This window comes from Pygocentrus nattereri, chromosome 2, assembly GCF_015220715.1.
Source record: "Pygocentrus nattereri isolate fPygNat1 chromosome 2, fPygNat1.pri, whole genome shotgun sequence".
NCBI lineage: Eukaryota > Metazoa > Chordata > Actinopteri > Characiformes > Serrasalmidae > Pygocentrus > Pygocentrus nattereri.
The window spans coordinates 37,306,815-37,324,542 of NC_051212.1; the positions used below are offsets into that span (position 1 = coordinate 37,306,815).

The following is a 17,728-nucleotide window of genomic DNA, read 5'->3' on the forward strand; positions in this document are numbered from 1 at the left end:
TATTCCACCCGTCTCTAGGGGAGCTCAGGCCACGGAGGGTGAAGTCAGCACAAACTCAGCTTGTGCTGACTGAAGCACTCCATCCTGAATTCCAGTTCACACAGCCTGCAGTACCAAGAGCTCCACCATATAGCTTCACCACACAGCTCCACCATACAGTCCTACCACACAGCTCAACCACACAGCTCCATCATGCAGTCCCACCATACAGCTCCACCACACAGCTCCACCATATAGCTTCACCACACAGCTCCACCATACAGTCCTACCACACAGCTCAACCACACAGCTCCATCGTGCAGTCCCACCATACAGCTCCACCACACAGCTCCACCATATAGCTTCACCACACACAGCTCTGCAACACAACTCAACCACACAGCTCCACCATGCAGTCCCACCACACAGCTCCACCACATTGCTCCACCATATGGCTTCACCACACAGCTCCACCACACGGCTTCACCATACAGATCCAGAACACAGCTCAACCATACAGCTCCACCATATAGTTTCACCATACAGCTCCGCAACACAGCTCCACCACACAGCTCCGCCATACAGCTCCAACATATAGGTTCACCACACAGCTCCACCCTTCCTGGATCGGGGCCTTGTCATGGCGGAGGGGCTTGTGTGGTCTAGGGATCTTCAGAGCTAAGTCGTCGGGAGCAATATGCTCCTGGTAAGGTCTCCCAGGGCAAACAGGTCTGGAGCGAAGACCCAGACTAACACGATCCAAAAAAACCCACCATGAAAAATGGGCACAGAATACCGTGTACCCTGTCCAGGATAGGGACCTACTCCTGGATCCATGCTTTTCACCTTCTCACGGATTGTTGAGGGGGCATGGGAGTTTGCCAACCCAGTCTACATGTGTTTTGTGGATTTGGAGAAGGCTTACGACCGTGTTCCCCGAGATATCTTGTGGGAGGTTCTAGGGGGATTATGGGGTACTGGATCTACTACTCCGGGCCATTTAATCCCTGTACTCCCAGAGTGAGAGCTGTGTTCGTATACTCAGCATTAAGTCGGACCTTTTCAGTATTAGCATTGGGCTCCGACAGGGTTGTGCCCGGTCTCCACTCCTGTTCGTGATATTCATGGAAAGGGTGTCAAGGTGTGGCCAAGGTCAGGAGGGCATTATGTGTGGAGGCCGGAGGGTGGCGGAGGGTGTTGTTCTTTTGGCTGAATCAAATGGATGCCTACAACGCTCACTGGAGCGGTTTGCAGCTGAATGTGAATCGGGTGGTATGCGGATCAGCACCTCCAAATCTGAGTCTATGGTCTTAGCCCAGAAAAGGATGGCATGCCCACTCCAGGTAAGGGGAAAGGACTTGCCCCAGGTGGAGGAGTTTAAGTATCTCGGGCTCTTGTTCATGAGTGATGGGAAGAGGTATTGTGAGATCGGCCGCAGGCTGGGACAGACAGCACCAGTAATGCAGTCACTGTACCAGACTGTAGTGGTGAAGGGGGAGCTGAGCCATAAGGCAAAGCTCTCTGTTTACCGGTCGGTCTACATCCTGACCCTCACCTACAGTCATGAGCTGTGGGTAATGACTAACAGAATGAGATTGTGAATACAAGCGGCGGAAATTAGCTTTCTTTGCAGGGTGGTGGGCTACACTCTATTTGATAGGGTGAGGAGCTCGGCCATCCAGGAGAAGCTCGGAGTAGACACTACTCCTCCACATGGAGAGGAGCCAGCTGAGGTGGTTCAGGCATCTGATTCGGATGCCCCCTGGACGCCTCCCGGTGGGGGTATACAAGCACGGCCTACTGGGATAAAGCCCCGGGGTCATCCTAGGACCCGCTGGAGGGATTAAATCTCCAAGTTGGCTTGGGGTCCCTGGGAATGAGCTGAAGGAAGTTGCGGGGCACAGGGTCATCTGGGATTCTCTGCTCTCCCATCTGCTACCACAACCCTATCTGGATTAAGCCGTTAACGACAATGATGATAATGACACAGCTCCACCACACGGCTTCACCATACAGATCCACAACACATCAACCACACAGCTCACACAGCTCCACCATACAATCCCACCACACAGCTCCACCATATAGGTTCACCACACAGATCCGCAATACAGCTCCACCATATAGTCCCACCACACAGCTTCACCATACAACTTAACCACACAGCTCCACCATGCAGTTTCACCTCACAGCTCCATCATACAGTTCCTTCATACCGCTCCACCACACATCTCTACCATTGACTTTTCCATGCATCTCCATCACACAGTTCTAACATACAGCTCCACCACATGACTTTTCCATACCTCTCAACCACACGTCCACTACACAACTCAACTGCAAAGCTCCACCATACAGCTCCACCACATGCCTTTTCCATACATCTCCACCACACAGGTCCACTACACAACTCAACCGCAAAGCTCCACCATACATTTCCACCACACTGCTCCAATATGGAGCTCAACCTCACAGCTCCTCCACACAGCTTCAACATGACATCTCCCTATATCTCCACCATACAGCTCCACCATACAGTTCCTTCATACCACTCCACCACACATCTCTACCATTGACTTTTACATGCATCTCCATCACACAGTTCTGACATACAGCTCCACCAAATGACTTTTCCATACATCTCCACCACACAGGTAGACTACACAACTCAACCGCAAAGCTCCACCATACAGCTCCACCACATTGTTTCAACATAGAGCTCAACCACACAGCTCCTCCACACAGCTCCACCTCGACATCTCCCTATATGACTCCTCTTTACACAAGTTCACACAAATCCAAGTTCCAAGCTCACTCCTGCAATTATTACATACTTCCACATCCCGCAGCCCGTAAGTGCTCATTAGTGTGGTGCGTGCTGCTCTCCTTTAAAACTATCACTGAGTGCACCCTTGTTTTACAAGTAACTACTGGACAAATGTTTGTGGTGAGGTTCAGGCAGATGCTTCACGCAAGACTAAGAAGTGAACATGGACTGCTCTTGACTCATCTCCTCTATTTTTCTTTCCCTTACGTTGACTTCTCTAGACCTTGTGCACAAGACAAAGGCAGGCAGCTTGTTAGCACACAGTTCTATTTATAGTCCATCTAATGGGAATCCATAGAAAGTCAGCAGTTAGTATTTATTTCTTGAGTTCATGCTGATCTGGGGCATCAGTACAGCTGGGCTAATTTCTTACTGTTGACTTTATTTCCATCATGTTTGGTGGGTTGTTTGTCTTACACTAAAGCCTACAATATGTTGTTGACATAAAACATTGTACATTTTTTATACACACATATGGTGTACTGCTGTTGTTAATTTACAGAAATAAAAATGTCAATTTAAATGTCACAGATATTTGTATTGATTGTAATGATTGTTATATAATTTTGTAATTATGGTAAAATACTCTATGCCAGAATAACTTGTTGATCTAGTGAAACTTTTGAATTACAGCAAGGTATTTCTAAGAAATGATGTGACTGCATTTTACAGATTTTTACCATCACTGAGAAATCATACTTTTACTGTTAATTGCTAGGCTTTGTCTGGCACTCCTGCTGCTGGACCTTTTATAGATGTTTTTCATAGTGTAAGATGATGACGTGACATTATTGTTGAATAATATTTTTGCAGATGCACAGTGATGCAGCAAAAGCCACTACACTTAAATCGAAGACTACAGGAAAACCTTCTTATTGTGCTTAATGGTCTTGCTTAATATAACAAGGGACATGAACTAAAAACTTTGATTTCAGGTTAACTTTAAGATTTATTATTTAATAACTATGAACTGAATCATTCATAGTAACTGAATAATAAATCTTGAGGACTTATAAGACATGCTCATATGCAGGTCTAAGCTAATGTGGCTCCATATACGCCCATAGTGTTGGGGGCAAATTCGGTGAGATTCGTTGTTGTGCCTGCACAATAAAAAAAAAGCCTCATCTGATATGTATTTTAATATATCTAGATTTATATATTTATTTGTTTGTTTGTTTGTCTATCTATCTGTGCAGTTCATATTTCAGTTTGTGATGAAAAAATTATATATGTTGGGGAGGAGGGATCTTCAAATGTGCATTTACAAAAAATTCAAAATAGGGTGAAAAAACATGCAGCAGTAACATTTTTCATTTTTGTAATGGAAAGTAATGGAAATATAAGATAGTGCCTGTTAATCATTTTGTATTACAGATACCCTGTAAACCTACATACTGTCACATTACACATCAGTCTCCAGTCTGTGTACAATGCAGTACATATAACATATTGAAACCACATAAAAACATAATCGTTTCCAAAGCTGTTTATTTTAGGATCAAAACATAAGCATACAACACAGATGAAAATACTGACTTGAGAATAGTTGTTAAAATTAAATAGCTTTATCAGAAATAATCATGTACTGAAATAAAAATGACAATGTACAAAACAGGAAGGTACTATTATGCCTATGAAATAAATGCCTACTAAGCCATGTTCAAATAAACTACATCTATTCTGCAAAATACATTAATACACTAATTATTTCACTATTTTCAAGATTAATCCTAATGCATGTTGAAGAGATGGCAGACTATAAGTTGTGTATTGCTACCTCTATCAGAAAGGACAATTCTCTCTCAAACTAGTTGCCTCTTGCACTGTTCTGAGCTGAGAGTGCAGGCTTAAATCACCAGGTGTGTGCCAATGTGAGGACTGTGGGTTTATATGCATGTTGGTGAGTTCACGTAAAAGCACCTTAAAGCTTCTCTGCCAGTGGTATAGCCACTTATTTCTTGTAGTGACTCATGTAACCTCTCAGGAAATCCTCAAATCGTGGGACTAGGTACTCAGGTGCTACACTACACTAAATTGGCTCCTCCTGGCCAATTTCTTGCTGGGATGGCTCATCTCGGGGTTCCTCGGCTTGCTCGCTGTTGGCTGCAGTCTTAGCACGGCGCAGGCGGCAGTTGAAGTCAATCTCGGGATCACAATCAGGATGAGGCTCGATTATACCATCCCGCACTGTCTTGGCAGCCAGTGCACCAGTAGAGGCCTGCGGGGCAATCTTGCCACAGTTAGGATCATAGGGGTGGCAGTCTGACTGCGTGCTAGCAGCACTTGCTTTAAAGTCGTGTGCCTCCAGAGGGGTGCAGTCCTTATCGTAGAAGACGAAGCAGTCATAACCTTCCTTCGTCTTGCCCCTGACACCCAGTTGGGAGCGGGTCTGGAACTGGGGGAGGAGTGGCGGTGGTTTCATCAGGGCAGCTGTTCCCCCCATCAAGCAATATGGGTCGTAGCGGGGGTCGCAAGCCAGGTTGAGGGGTGCAGGCTCATCCTGAGGGGTGTACTCCAGCACAGGCTTGGTAAGTGAAGCCAGTTTGGTAGCAGTGAGTGGATTGCAGTCTTTGTCAAACAGTGGATTGCAATACTGCTCCCTGGGAGCCTCTTCACTGCTTGCTGTCTGGGCAGCTGGAGCGACATTCAAGACACAAAGAGGATCAACTGCAGGATTACAGTTAGGATACAAATGGTACAGACCAGAGGGAGCTTTGGCTGCTAGTGTAGACATGCAGTAGGGGTCTACAGAAGGATCACAGCCTAAGTGAGCATAGGAAGGTGCTGGGCCCAGAGCAGGCTTGTAACCATAGGCAGCACGTAAGTGGTACTGCAGGCACTCAACGTCTGAAGGGTTGCAGATCCGCAGCAGTTCGGACTTCTGCTCAGCCGATAAGAAAGGATCCAGCACTGGGGCATAGTAGTAGCCCAGCGGGGTATTCAAGGGCATGGGGAGCACGGGAGTGAAGATGGGAGCTGGAGCTTTGACTGGAGGAGGAGAAGGCTCCTCAGGGGGTGCCTGTGGACCATGAACAAAGATGCAGTATGGATCAAGGTATGGGTTGCACACCTTCACTACACCTTGCTTCAAGGCAGAAGGCATGACAATCTTAGCTGTAGGCTTGCTGGTGGACTCTGCAACACAGTCTGGGTCATCTGAGTTGGCACAGGCCTTGTAGATCTCACTCAGGTGGTTGAGGTAATGGTTGTAGGAACGGCCCTCCTCCACCCTGTGCTTGTTCTGCAAGTAGGTTCGGTAGAGCTGATCCAGGTTTTCAATCTGTGGATATAAAAGCAGAGATTAATTGTTATCAAAGGCTATCAAATCAACATATGTTAATTGTTATATCAATGGACAATATAAACTCTGAATAATGGCTTGTTTGCATGTCAGCTGCCACATTTTCATTTCTCATTTTCATTACTGATTGTTAGTAGATGGCATTTCAGTATTGAGGTCTGTTGGTATTCTGTTATTATCCGCAGAGAATTGGATATTGGAGGGAAAAAAAACATAAATTAAGTGATACTTTGTTAATCCCACAAACAGGGAGATTCCACCTCCGCATTTAACACATCTGTGAAGTGAAACACCACATACACACTAGTGAATAGACACACGCACTAGAGGGCAGTGAGCACACTTGCCAAGATCAATTGGGGGTTAGGTGTCTTGCTCAAGGACATCTCAGTCATATGCTGTCGGCCCTGGGGATTGAACCGGCAACCTTCCAGTCAAAGGGCTAGTTCCCTAACCTCCAGCCTACAACTGCTATATACTCAATTCAGTAACAAATGGACCCTGAAATAGCACATGCTTACACTGTGCTGAAGCGTTACTGTTAGAGATAGGCCTTCAGTTTTAGTCATACCATCAAAACAAGGGGAAAAAACACACATATTTTATTTGGAATAGTTTTACAGTCACTCCTTTAGCAAAGAGCCCTGACATAAAGAAGCTGCTGTTGTCTATTTCTAACTGTGATGCTCTTATTAGATTGTTATATATTCACAGTCAGTGATGAATCAAGGACTTCCAAAAGACCTAGAGTGATGTTTTATCTCAAAACATTGGTCCTACAACAAAATGTGAATCCACTATCAGTTCCTATTTATGGTGGTGATTAATTTGACATGTTAGAACTTTAATTCCTGAAGTCCTAACCAATGGGAGAGCTCGCTTTCCTGTATCTGACTAAATAGCACAGATAGAAAAATCCTGATTGGGTCGTTTTTGCACTGGACATTTAACCCTATTGATTCCAACCAAAACATAACAATGAAATAAGACTAAAGTGCTTGCAGAGATTAAATACAACAAGCATAATGATTTCTTTCTTTTGGGTGATAGAAAATTTGGGTAGTTTGAGAATGACTTTTAGATGCTCCAGTGAAGTGCATCATTTCAAAATAGCAAATTTTATAGCTCAGTAGATTAAAAAAAAAGTTTTCAAAATTGTTAAAAGCAGTATCAGGTCATCTCTATTTGTGTGAGGTTACTCACGCCCTCCTGGTTGTGGGTGTCCATGAAGTACTTGTACCAGCCCCAGAATTCTGGTAGGCGTTTGTAATATGCCACATTCCTCCTGTGACGGCTCAACTTTTTCAGAGCTGATGAGCTAGCCAGCCTCTCCTCGGCAGCTTCAGCCACTGAACCTGCAAAGAAGTTGTTTAATTCTAATTGAAGTAAAATTTACTTTATGAAAAAAATTAAAGTTTCTAATTAGTAAGTCACTGAATGTATGTTTTTGTAAGGTGGTCTAAAGGTGATTCATAAAGCTGCATTTGTGTGAAATTATACATCTTATACATGCACTATACGTCTAGAAGTATCCAGGCACCTCTTCTTATTACTGAATTCAGCTACTTTAAGGTGCATTCATTGCTAACAAAGGCAGCTTGAATGAGCCAGTGTTCACCATGGCCAATGCCAAGCTGTATAAGTCCCATTGCATTGGGCTGTGGAGCAGTGGACCTGTGTTCTCTGGACTGATGGTGCTCCATCCAGTACCTCTGGGATGAGTTGGAGGGGCATTTGTGATTCAGAACTAATTATTCAACATCAACAGCTGACCTCACTAATGGTCTTGTGGCTGAATGCATTTAAAGCCTCATAGCAATGTTCCAACCTCTACTGTAAAGCTTTCCTGGAAGTGAACCTTCTATTAATACCCCTGGTTTCAGAAGAAATGTAGGATAAAAAACTTTTGGTCATATATGTAAATATATATATATATTTTTATATAATAATATAAAAGATGTCAAAATGAATGTTTGCTGATCACTGTTTAGTAATATGCTGCTGTCAGAACAAAACCTCATATCTCCAAAATGGTAACTTTACAGGAGAAGGACAAAACATACATTACTTTCCATGTAAGTCAATGGAACCAGATTTTTTTCCAAGTAATTTTTGCCCATTTATTTTAGTCCCTCCTTCATGAAATTTACACACAATATAAAGGCCAACGTGCATCTTCAAATCATGTCAAAAATGGAAAATCGACAAAAATGGAGAACTGAGGTTTTGTTCTGACAACAGCGAATAGTGATCAGCCACTAATCAGTCCATTTTGGTTTGCTGTGTTATCAAAATAAGAGTCATTCACCTTCCTCTTTGTCCTGGTGCCTGACTGGACTGGCCCCCAGAAAATCTGTCAGACGTTAAAACAAAAAGAAACAACATGAACTGTGAAGAACCAGATGTCCCATAGCACAAGCGTGGAAAAAAACTGACCCACTAATAAGCACTTAAGAGCAGCAGGAACTTTTACTGTTGGAACCCATATCCTGCCATATCCTGCAGATTAACCCTTTTAAAGTCTAAAGAACCGCAGGCGATCTCATAACTGCAGAACTTCCATAATAGTTTCAATGTAGTTATTATCATTTATATTAGTTAAGCCTCATAGTAATGGTAAGTCTTACACTTGCCGAATATTAATCTCAGATATTAACAGGTAAACTCCGCTAAACTGATGCATTTGAGAGCTGTCAGATGTGGTCTTACTGCTACTGGGGCCCCCTGCAAGGGCACCCATTAAACTACAAAGAGCATGGGCCGCGTACCTGAAGGCTGCCACATTAATTATCACACTGCTGTAAAAGAAGATGAAGGGGGTTGAAACGTTTTGTATAGCTAACGTTATGCGCGCCATACGTCTGCACCACCAGTTGGTGCCTTTAGATGTTTATGGTCTAGGGGAAAGAGCAGAGTCGGCAGAATATGAAACGACTTCTGGTGCCTATTGTTTCATTACTGCAAAAAATGCACTTCTGCTGCAAAGACATTACTGTTCAACAGAGTTGTGTTTTACAGAAACTCAGCCTCCTCTTTGAGTTCTTTTGAGTTGTTTATGATGAAAAACCCATGGGAAGTGAACATGTAAAAATGTTTATGATTTAAATATACTGCTTATATTTAAATATACTGCTTTTGATATATATATATATCTTTGATATACTCTGCCCACTTAATGTTTTGCCTTTTGAAATCTGAAATTTTTTTGCAATGCCTACATTTTAAAATGTTTCTTCTAATATATTGGGGGTGTATTTTACAACACAATGTTCATTAAAGTGACTTCCTCGCTATGAAGTGCAGATTTTGCTTAAGTTATGCACTTCAAAAATACTGGTATATAGTATCAAGTATCAAGTTCAACTCCATCCTCTGGAAATGCTGTCTCAAACCAGTGTTCTAGCATCTTACTTACCTGCCACATTACCCCACTTATCTGACCAATGTTACCTCATTGATCCTTTTCTCTACCACTATACACCCTTTAACTGCTGCTGCACTCAGCACTTTAACTTTAGACCCATTGTGTGTGTGTGTGTGTGTCTGAGTGAGTGATGGTAGGAATGAATGTTTTATTTTATTTCATTATATTTTATATTCATTTTATCTTATTCTCTGCATGTAATGTCTGTCTGATATTGTGCACTTACTTATACTTAATATTTTGACAGTCTTTATTTTCCAAAGTATTAAAGTATAAGTATGTTTTTTGGTGGTTTAAACAGCTGAAAGGTTCAGCGCTGATGAGTGTTGACATCATGTCATTTCCTGCTGTGACAAACACCGTCACAAAATCAGATGATTAGCCTTTAGTATGATAAGGGGCCCATCACAGAAGACCCTGTTTTCATCCCTTTTTAAAAATAATGACAGGTGTTTGATACATTTTTATGCAATAGTTTAAACAACCCAAGTTAAATGGAATGTTTTATTGATTTTCTAAGTAAAAATAAGTTAACAAACATTTGGCATTTTCTGCCATTTTAGTCTGCAGTTTCTATTTATTTGCTGAGTTTAACATTTTGGAGGAAAAAAAATCAACATAAAATAGAGAATTTGTCATAACTTTCGCACAGGCCATGTTTTATATTTAATTTTCCGTTAAAAAACAGCAAATAAATAGTGATTATGCATTAAAACAGGCAGAAATGTGTTCTTTGTGGAGGATGTGTAACTTATTTAACGCTGAGGTTATAGGGAGTGTTTCAGCTCTGATTGCTTTTTGAATGAGGTGCAATACAGAGTAGACAATCAGAATAATCATTTATGTTAAAAGCATGAACAAAAACTGCCTGTTTAATGGTAAGGGATAAAGAGAGGTTGGAAAATGGCCATCATCATCTTTTGTACATGAAACCGCACAATTGAAAAACCACAAGAGAAGAAATCAAATGCAAGAGGAATAGAGATTTCAAGCACTTTCAATTGTTACAAGAATATCTAAAAATTATTTTGGGTGTGTCCCATAATTAAAGGAAGATAACACTTTCAGGTTTTTTGGAAGACCTTGGTTCTCACCTGGCATGAAGATGGCTGTGAGCACAGTACAGGTAAGGAGGAAGGACAACTTGAGTTTAGCCATTTTTCTGCATTCAGTAGCTCCTGTGGAAACAAGCAGAATGCACACAGTGAACATCACACCTACAGAGAAAAGCCAAGGAGAACTCTGCAACAAACTTCCCGGTTGCAGATATACACAGCACTTATCCATCAGCAGCGCACCAATGCCCCACCAAAACTAAAGCTGCCTCTCCAGTCCCTGCGCAAAGCTAGAGAAGTGAAACAGCTGTATGACATCGCACAGAACGGTTTGAAAATGGTAGACATTTTGAGCATCATTGCTTGTGCTCATGCTTATATTTTAGTAAACTGCTTAATCTCATTACTACTGATCTCACATCTTTCTCTATTTCTGAGTGGGGTTCTAAACCGGCCACTACAGTGACCACTTTAAACCCAGATGTATTGAACAACATTAGTTCAATCAACCTTAGTATATCATTGAATTCAACCCGCTCAAAATTGAACTAGTTTTATGCAACTAAAAAACACTTTGATTAAAAGAGTGATTCTTTCAAAGTATTCAGGTTAAATAAATCTAGTTCATTTACATGTTACCATATGAAATCATTTTTGAGTTAAACCCATAAAGCATTTTTTACAGTGAAGTTAGTGTTTAGTTACAGCATTATATAGCAATACACTTTAGTCATTTAAATCTTATGAAACAATGACATCACATTAAAAAGATAAATACACAAAGCGAGAGGTAGAAATCTCATTTAAAGATAAATGAAACAGATATGTTTTCAAATGTGGCACAGTTTAGAAGCATAATAACAGAACAAGGCATCTCCACACTATCGTTCCTGTATAAACCCATTATAATAAAAAGTCAAATTAGGTCATCGGTTTGGTTTAACTGGATCCAGTCATTTCAGTCTTGCAGTAATTGATGTAAGAATAAAGCTGCCATAATTCACAATTCAACACTCAGTTGATGTGATGTGGTGCAAGTTTGTGAAGTAATGAAGTGACTTCTGCTCCTGACCTAAAGCCTCTTTCTGCACTGGGTTGAGGGAACACTTACCTAATTCAGCAGAAGAGCTCTGCACTCTCCTCTCCCCTGAAGAACTGTTGAGGGGCGGCTGTGGAGAGCGACATTTTTAAGGAGCTCCTTGATCATTAAAAAGCAAAAAGGCTTGGCATGTGGTTGGGATTTGCTTCTGTCCTTGCTGGGATTGGCTCATGCAAAACAGGCTCCCCACCAATCAGGGTTGTGGAAGTGAAGCTGACTCTAGCTGGCAAAAAGTCAGGAGCATTTAGACACAATCAAAGAATCAAAGAAGCAAGCACTTAATGAATAGCCTGGAATTCAGACCTGTCTGTCTTCTGTTGATCCAGGAAGGCCTCTTTACCTGAACTGGTTCATTCATTCATTCATTGAAGTAACTAACCCAGGTCAATATGGACCATTCTACCATATTAGTTCAAAGTACTAAAACCCATATTTTCTGCAATGAAGTAAACTTTTTGTGTTTTTAATTCAATTTATTATAGTTTTATGTGTGTAAAACTGTTCAGCACTGTGTTTTCTAGTAATGTACTGGTTAGAGTCTTTGAGTTCTGCTCATAGTTAGCTGAAATTGTCACTACAAAAACAGTCACTACTGAAACATTTGTTAAAGTTTCGGTAGTATTTTTTTTGTGTTAGAAACCAAATGGAATGTTCAGTCATTTGATTTAACAAATTAAACATAATTCAGGTATAGAGTCCCTCAAAGCAAATGATTGTACTTTAAACCCAATTAGAAGTCAGAGTCAAGTTAGAAGTCCAAAATAAGTTTTCAGCTCTTGACTTTGTATCGGTTCAGCAGAGCGATGGCCAAAACACCAGCCCTCCTTTCGGAAACAATAAATCTTCTCCTTTATTTTGCTTTTATTGTCATTCAATTCACATTTCATAACAATGAGGATATCATATGATGTATTACAATTAGAAGTGAAGCCATGTACCCTAGCCTCCCATAAGCCCCCAAATACCCAACTATCTCCACACATCCAAGTAAAGAAATGTGGTGAAGAAAAGAGAAGAAAAAAGGAAGAAAAGTAGAAGAAGAGGAAAAAGTAATAACAGCAACAACCAGAGACAGCAGACAGATGGGCCAGACAGAGACACAGACAGCAGACAATCTGGGCAGATATAGCTGAGAGGTGTAGGTTGACAGGCACATTTGGAAAGAACACACATTCCACACATGGATTCTAAGGGATATGAAGTGTTGTGTCTTTGAGGAAAAAAAGAGTTTGCTGTATGTGGGAGAAGTTGCCCCCCGCCTTTTTTTACAAGATCATGAGGTGGGCAAATGTCCATTTTTACTCACTGTCCATAAAAAGAATAAAAAAGTATGTCCTTTCTCTTCCATTTTCATTATTCTACATTAGCTGAACGCAGCGGCTGCCTTTAACGTTGGGTGAAAGTTTTACGATGAATGGACAAACAGAAATGCTCCAATGCTCCAGTGCCCTGTTGGAGATACTTGTTTAATAGACAGAGGTATAAATAGAAGTATATCTATTTGCATATTTACATAGCATATCTAACAGATAAGTTGTATTTACATGAGAGCAGGTTTTGCACTAAGCGGTATGAGGCAGTTAACAACACAATAAAGATAACTAGGAATATCAGCAGTATTTACAGTCTAAAGTGCACAGTGAGAGTGTCACTACAGTAGCAGGTTGCGATATATTGCACAGTGTGTATTAACAGGAGAGGTGATATAGTGGTGTGATTCAGCACAGATCAGGCAGCAGGAGGTCAGCACAATCTCTGCAGTAAGGAGACTCGTTGTAGAGCCGTATAGCAGTGGGTAAGTGGATCTTACATGGTGCTTTTTAACACAGTGCAGCTGTAACAGTCTGCCACTGAATGTGCTTCTCTGTTTTTCCAGTGACTGATTTTAATGTTGCCAGAGACAGAAAGTGGAAAGAAGACTTCTCCATATGCTACAGAAAGGATCACCATTCATTCATTCGTCTCATAAGCTGCTTATCCTCCTAGATCACAGGAGGTACTGGAGCCTATCTCAGCGGTCACTTAGTGGAAGCCAGGAAACAGCCTGAACAGGCCACCAGTCCACCATAGGGCAGATATACACATTCACACACACACCAATTGGCAGACACAGGAGAATATGCAAACTCCACACAGAAAGGACCTGGTCACCCAGCTGGTGAAGTGAACCCAGGCCCTTCTTGCTTTGAGGTGACAGTGCTACCCACTGTGCCACTGTGTCACCATTACCAAGTGTCCTTAAATGGTTTAGTGTCAATTTTGACATTTGCTGTTAGTTACAATGGTGTGATCTGTAAGGAGGCTGAGGCAATGCTTTATGGAGAGGTGGGTTCTGTCTCTCCATAATTAATTGATCAATGGTGAGAAAAATGAATGAGAGGAGTTTGAGATGTTTGGGTATGTTAATGAGGAAGTATTACTAGATAAGGCAATAGCAGAGCAGATGGGGATGGCGAAGCCCAGAATCTCAGATATCTTGCCCATGACCTCCAAACAGAAACGATGGATTTTGTCAAATCCATTCATAGTCAAAATGTCTTAATGAACTTATTTGCGGAGTTTGTCTCACATTAAGTTGTTAGTGCTGTGTATCACAACATTATTGATTACTGTTGCTGTTTGGGCACTTTTTCCAAAAGATTTAACGGCTTCATAGATTTTCGCCTGAATTCAGTTTGGTTGCCTATAAAACACAAGTTTTAGTTTTGCCATGCATTCAAATTTCACACAGTAATGTAACAATCTGGGGTCTGTAATGTATGATCTTCAATCTTTTGTCACTGAATCATTTATTTTGTGGTCTAAATGCTTGTTTCTTCATCAATAGAATGTCAATAGAATGTGGCAGATTTTGGAGCAGTCAAACACATTTATTGCCACTAAACTAATCATCGTATTATTTGATTTTGCATGTTTTACCTGTTTTTATTTTATACTATACACAGTTTCAAAAGCCGAGTCAACCGATACACTCATACCAGCACAACACTCATTACCATGCCACTACTATACTTGTATCACTGCCACTGCACAATTAATGCCAATTAATGGTTAGCTGTGGTCATGTGATGGTTTCCATAGATGTGTGAGGTAGAAGGGGCTGATAAATTGTTCAGCAACAGATGTTAAACAATTGTAAACCTGCAAATTGCACCTTTAGTATATGGCAGTGGTCACCACACCTTCTTCTGGGGATCTACCTTCCTGCAGGTGTCCAACCCCTTCCTCCAACCTATATGTACCACACCTCATTCAGCTATGGATCAGGTGGGATCAATTTGAGATAGAGTCTGCAGGGAAGTAAATCTCTAGAAGCTGGGTTAGTGACCACTGGTATTTGGTATAGAACCCAATACCATAAATGACTCTTTGTGAAATGCAACACAGAAAGCAGTGATAAGTAAATTTTGTTTGACCAGTAATGAAATAAAAACACAGTATTTGATATATTTGGTATAACCATAATAAAAATAAAAATTATTAACTGAGTCATAAATCATAAATATTCAACCCCTGTGCTATGGAAGATGGGAGAAGTCTACACAGATGAAAGACAGTGCCCTAACAAGGAGATAATTGGCTTCCAATTGGGCTGTACTCATGAATAATGAAAAAGGTTCAGCCTTTTCTAGGTCCTCTTTATTCAAGTACCATTGATCAGGCTCTGAAATTTAAGGAAAGGCATAAAACTGAAAACCAAATATACACTGCTCAAAAAAAAGGGAACACTCAAATAACACATCCTAGATCTGAATGAATGAAATATTCTCATTGAATACTTTGTTCTGTACAAAGTTGAATGTGCTGACAACAAAATCACACAAAATTCATCAATGGAAATGAAATTTATTAACCAATGGAGGCCTGGATTTGGAGTCACACACAAAATTAAAGTGGAAAAACACTACAGGCTGATCCAACTTTGATGTAATGTCCTTAAAACAAATCAAATGAGGCTCAGTATTGTGTGGATGGAGCGAGACATGATGTCCCAGATGTGCTCAATCGGAGCACATGGAGGGCTGTGCAGCCCTCCAAAGAAATGCCACCCCACACCATTACTGACCCACTGCCAAACCGGTCATGCTGAAGGATGTTGCAGGCAGCAGATCGCTCTCTACGGCGTCTCCAGACTCTGTCACGTCTGTCACATGTGCTCAGTGTGAACCTGCTTTCATCTGTGAAGATCACAGGGCGCCAGTGGAGAATTTGCCAATCCTGGTGTTCTCTGGCAAATGCCAAGCGTCCTACACGGTGTTTGGCTGTGAGCACAACCCCCATCTGTGGACGTCGGGCCCTCATACCATCCTCATGGAGTCGGTTTCTAACCGTTTGTGCAGACACATGTACATTTATGGCCTGCTGGAGGTCATTTTGCAGGGCTCTGGTAGTGCTCCTCCTGTTCGTCCTTGCACAAAGGCAGAGGTAGCGGTCCTGCTGCTGGGTTGTTGCCCTCCTACGGCCATCCTCCACGTCTCCTGGTGTACTGGCCTGTCTCCTGGTAGTGCATCCAGCCTCTGGACACTAAGCTGACAGACACAGCAAACCTTCTTGCCACAGCTCACATTGATGTGCCATCCTGGATGAGCTGCACTACCTGAGCCACTTGTGTGGGTTGTAGAGTCCGTCTCATGCTACCACGAGTGTGAAAGCACCACCAACATTCAAAAGTGACCAAAACATCAGCCAGAAAGCAGAAAGGTACTGAGAAGTGGTCTGTGGTCCCCACCTGCAGAACCACTCCTTTATTGAGTGTGTCTTGCTAATTGCCAATGATTTCCACCTGTTGTCTGTTCCATTTGAACAACAGCTGTGAAATTGATTGTCAATCAGTGTTGCTTCCTAAGTGGACAGTTTGATTTCACAGAAGTTTGATTTACTTGGAGTTATATTGTGTTGTTTAAGTGTTCCCTTTATTTTTTTGAGCAGTGTACATCTAAGAAAAAAGTCTAAAATTATAGACATACATAAGATGCAAAGAAAGGAAACACTGAAGAAAAAACACATTAAATCAGAAAGCAGCAAAGTGACAGTTTTGTAGTTAGATGAGACAAAAATTTACAATTTTTTTTCCAAAATGCTATGTGTAGCACAAGCCTAACACTGCCCATTCCTCAACAAACACCATCCTAACAGTGAAGTATAGGGGTGGCAGCATCAAGTAGGGATGGTTTTTCTCAGAGACTGGGCAGCTTGTTTAAATTGAAGACCGAATAGGAGGCACCAAATAAATGCTTCAAGACAATCTGCTACAGTGTGTTAAAGAATGAAAGCATGGGAGGAACATAACTTTTCAGCAGGACGGTGATTCCAAACACAAGGCCAAAGCTGCACAGGAGTGGCTAAACAACAAAAAGATGAATGTTCTTCGGTGCCAAGTCAAAGTTCATATTTCAGTCCAAATGTGTGGCACTATTTGAAAAATGTAGTGCACAAGCTGCATAAACCACCCTGAGCAACCTGAAGCAAATCTGCCAGGAAAGATAAGTGAAAATCTCTCAAACAGCGTGCAAAGCTGGTAGAAACTTACATCAACAGACTTACAGCTGTTTTTGCAGCAAAAGGTGGTTCTACCAAGTACTAGTATTGCAATCAGCACAATCAACATTTCCCAGTTTGCATTTCTTTAAGATCTGCTGACATATAATGAATTCTGACTCTGAAATTTGACTTCAGAAGCATATTTGACTTCACTAACAATTTGTATGTCATTTGTAATTCAAACAAATCTGATGATTTGTTCAGTGCTGGACAAAAACTTTGTCAATTTTTGTATAAGTATTTCCAAAATGGTAACTTTACTCAAGAAGGCAAAAACCTTTACTTTGAACAGAAGGTAATGTAAATGGTTTTATTCCAAGTGTTTCTGGAGCATTTCTATTCATCCATTCATTGTGATATTTTCAGACAATTTAAAGAACATCTGCCCTGTTCAAATGATGTAGAAAATGGTACAGGCAAGAACGGAGATACATGGTTTTCTTTGGTCAGTAACCAAAAACAGAACAAAAACTAGTCATGTTCTTAATCTGTGTAGAAT

The 17,728-nt window shown here is 41.4% G+C and overlaps 1 protein-coding gene across 1 annotated transcript; it reads right to left on the reverse strand.

Moving 5' to 3' along the window:
- Window positions 1-4,449: 4,449 nt before the first annotated feature.
- On the reverse strand, window positions 4,450-11,730 carry and2 (actinodin2). The gene is made up of 5 exons (XM_037535466.1): window positions 11,701-11,730; window positions 10,629-10,712; window positions 8,419-8,463; window positions 7,314-7,465; window positions 4,450-6,089 (listed from the first exon to the last, which is right to left on the reverse strand). Exons 2-5 carry the CDS (start codon window positions 10,690-10,692, stop codon window positions 4,839-4,841), a joined length of 1,512 nt encoding a protein of 503 aa, XP_037391363.1. The 5' UTR covers window positions 10,693-10,712; window positions 11,701-11,730; the 3' UTR covers window positions 4,450-4,838.
- Between the last annotated feature and the right edge of the window lie 5,998 nt (window positions 11,731-17,728).